The 2133-nt window shown below is 46.9% G+C and overlaps 1 protein-coding gene across 1 annotated transcript; it reads left to right on the plus strand.

Moving 5' to 3' along the window:
* The first annotated feature begins 723 nt into the window (after positions 1-723).
* Positions 724-1788, plus strand: LOC101302462 (putative clathrin assembly protein At4g40080-like). Its single transcript, XM_004301298.1, has one exon. The coding sequence runs from the start codon at positions 724-726 to the stop codon at positions 1786-1788; it is 1065 nt and encodes a 354-aa protein (XP_004301346.1).
* Positions 1789-2133: the final 345 nt, after the last annotated feature.

Consider the following 2133-nt stretch of genomic DNA (forward strand, 5'->3'; position numbering starts at 1 on the left):
TTCTATTTCATAACAATGATGGTATCTTATCCTAAGCATGCTCTTGCGTGTTCTATTTCTTCGTTCCTTTGAGAACTCCGGCCAATAATGCAATCTCCTCTAGTCCTCTTGTTTTTAAGTGGCTGACCAAGTAGGATGAAGCATCTATAGGCTGGGACCTGAACAAGTCAATACCTTAGTGCCTAATTTTACCGAGTCTAGTACGTTGTTACATCCATTTCACATTCATTTGGATTCGACCGTCGACACGCCTAATTAGTAAATTACTTAGAAAAATATTCACAATTGTGGAAAATTTCTCCTCTGTAATAGTTAACCTGTCCAGGTAAGATATAACCTACCTGCCAAAACATATAATTACCTTGCTGTAAATCAGACCAAATATAGAAACCCATCTTTATTTGGAAATCTGGGATCCTAATCTTTCCACATATCTCTCTGTTACAGGTTTACTATTACCATTTCTCTCCTGGAAGAGTTTTACTTTTCACTTTTTGACTGGCCGTAATTACAGTAGAGACTGACGTTATTCGCTCTCATTTCTCCAACTGCCACAACGGTACAAAACTCCCGCAGCTTCTCACACGTATACGACGTCGTACTCGTAATCTCCCCGACCCCTTCTAAAAGAGCCGTCTCCAACTGTCATTTATATGTCCCGGTCCAACCTCCACCCTCCTCGATCTCTCTCCTCACTTCAAAACCCTTCGTCTTTTCACAATAATGGACCGGAAGATCAACTTCATCGACGTTCTCAAAGACAAGGCCTCCATCCTCCGCGCCTCCTTCTCCATCAACCGCCATGTGTCATCCATCCACGTATCCATCCTCCGCGCCACTTCCCACGACCCGTCGTCGCCGCCGTCGGAGGATAGAATCAACGACATCCTCGAGCTAGGGAAGTCGTCGCGTCTCGCTGCGTGCACCTGCATTGACATCCTTATGGACCGCCTCCATGCCACCCAGAACGCTTTCGTCGCGCTGAAATGTCTGTTCACCGTACATAACATAGTGTCGAGAGGTTCGTTGGTTTTCAGGGACCAGATTTCTTATCATCCCAGTTTCGGAGGGCGTAACTTCTTGAACATGGCCATGTTCAGCGACAAATCGGATATGGACACGTGGGAGTTTTCGTTATGGGTGCGGTGGTACGCCGCCGTGGTGGAACAGAATATGACGGCGGCGAGGGTGATCGGTTATTACCTCAACCCGCCACACAAGTTTGCGGAATACCAAACAAAAACGCTGCCGGTGTTGAATAATGATCTGGTGAATGAGATTGAAGCGCTTATAGAATTTGTTGTGAGAATCTCCGACCCGCCGGAATCGTTGAACCTGCAGCGGAACAATTTGGTTTACGAGATCGTGAAGGCGGCGAGCGAGGATTACAGGGCGGTTCAGTATGAAATTTCGGTACGGGTTAAAGAAACGGAGGAAAGGGTGGAGAGACTGTGCCTGTCCGAGTTGACTCGGGTGGTGGACGCGCTGAGGAGGCTGGAGGATTGCAAGGAGAGGCTGGTGTTGCTGTTCGTGAACCGGAAGAGGAACGAGGGGTTGTGGGAGTCGGTTCGGAAAACGAGTTCGGAGCTGGCGGAGACGAAAGCGCAGAGAGAGGAGAAGAGGCTGGTAGTGAGGACCATGAGTAGGAACAGAGGGCGAGACGATATGAGCGAGTCGACTCAGTGCTGGAACCCGTTTCTTGAACCAGGGCAGTTGCTTCTGTTACCTTCGGGCCGCGGCGGAGGAGGAGGGTGGCTGGGGATGGGCCCCAGCCCAATAGCCGTTTGAAAATGAAAGTGTGACGTCACTCTTGCTGGGGTGGACGGTACAGATTTGTTTTGGGTTTGGGAAATTAGGGGTTTTTTGGTAGCCGCGTGCTCCCTAATAATTTTTACAAAAATGAAGAAAAACTTTATGTACGCTAGTCATGGATCTTAGTCAGATAAGTGTGAAGATGCGAGTACATATATGCTACATACAGGTTTTGACCTCTGAAACTGTCTGACAATTTTTGAATGGAGAAGATGTTCTTGCATATTTTTTTGTTACAAGTTATTTGATGTTACGGTAAATGCTATTAAGTGTGATTTTGGTTTGTGTTCTTCTTATTTGCTGATAATTGAGTTTTGGTAT

Source organism: Fragaria vesca, linkage group LG5 (assembly GCF_000184155.1).
Source record: "Fragaria vesca subsp. vesca linkage group LG5, FraVesHawaii_1.0, whole genome shotgun sequence".
Classification (NCBI taxonomy): domain Eukaryota; kingdom Viridiplantae; phylum Streptophyta; class Magnoliopsida; order Rosales; family Rosaceae; genus Fragaria; species Fragaria vesca.

What these genes read in the sequence shown, in the direction of transcription:
- LOC101302462 (XM_004301298.1), top strand. Translation starts at nt 724, where the DNA reads ATGGACCGGAAGATCAACTTCATCGACGTTCTCAAAGACAAGGCCTCC.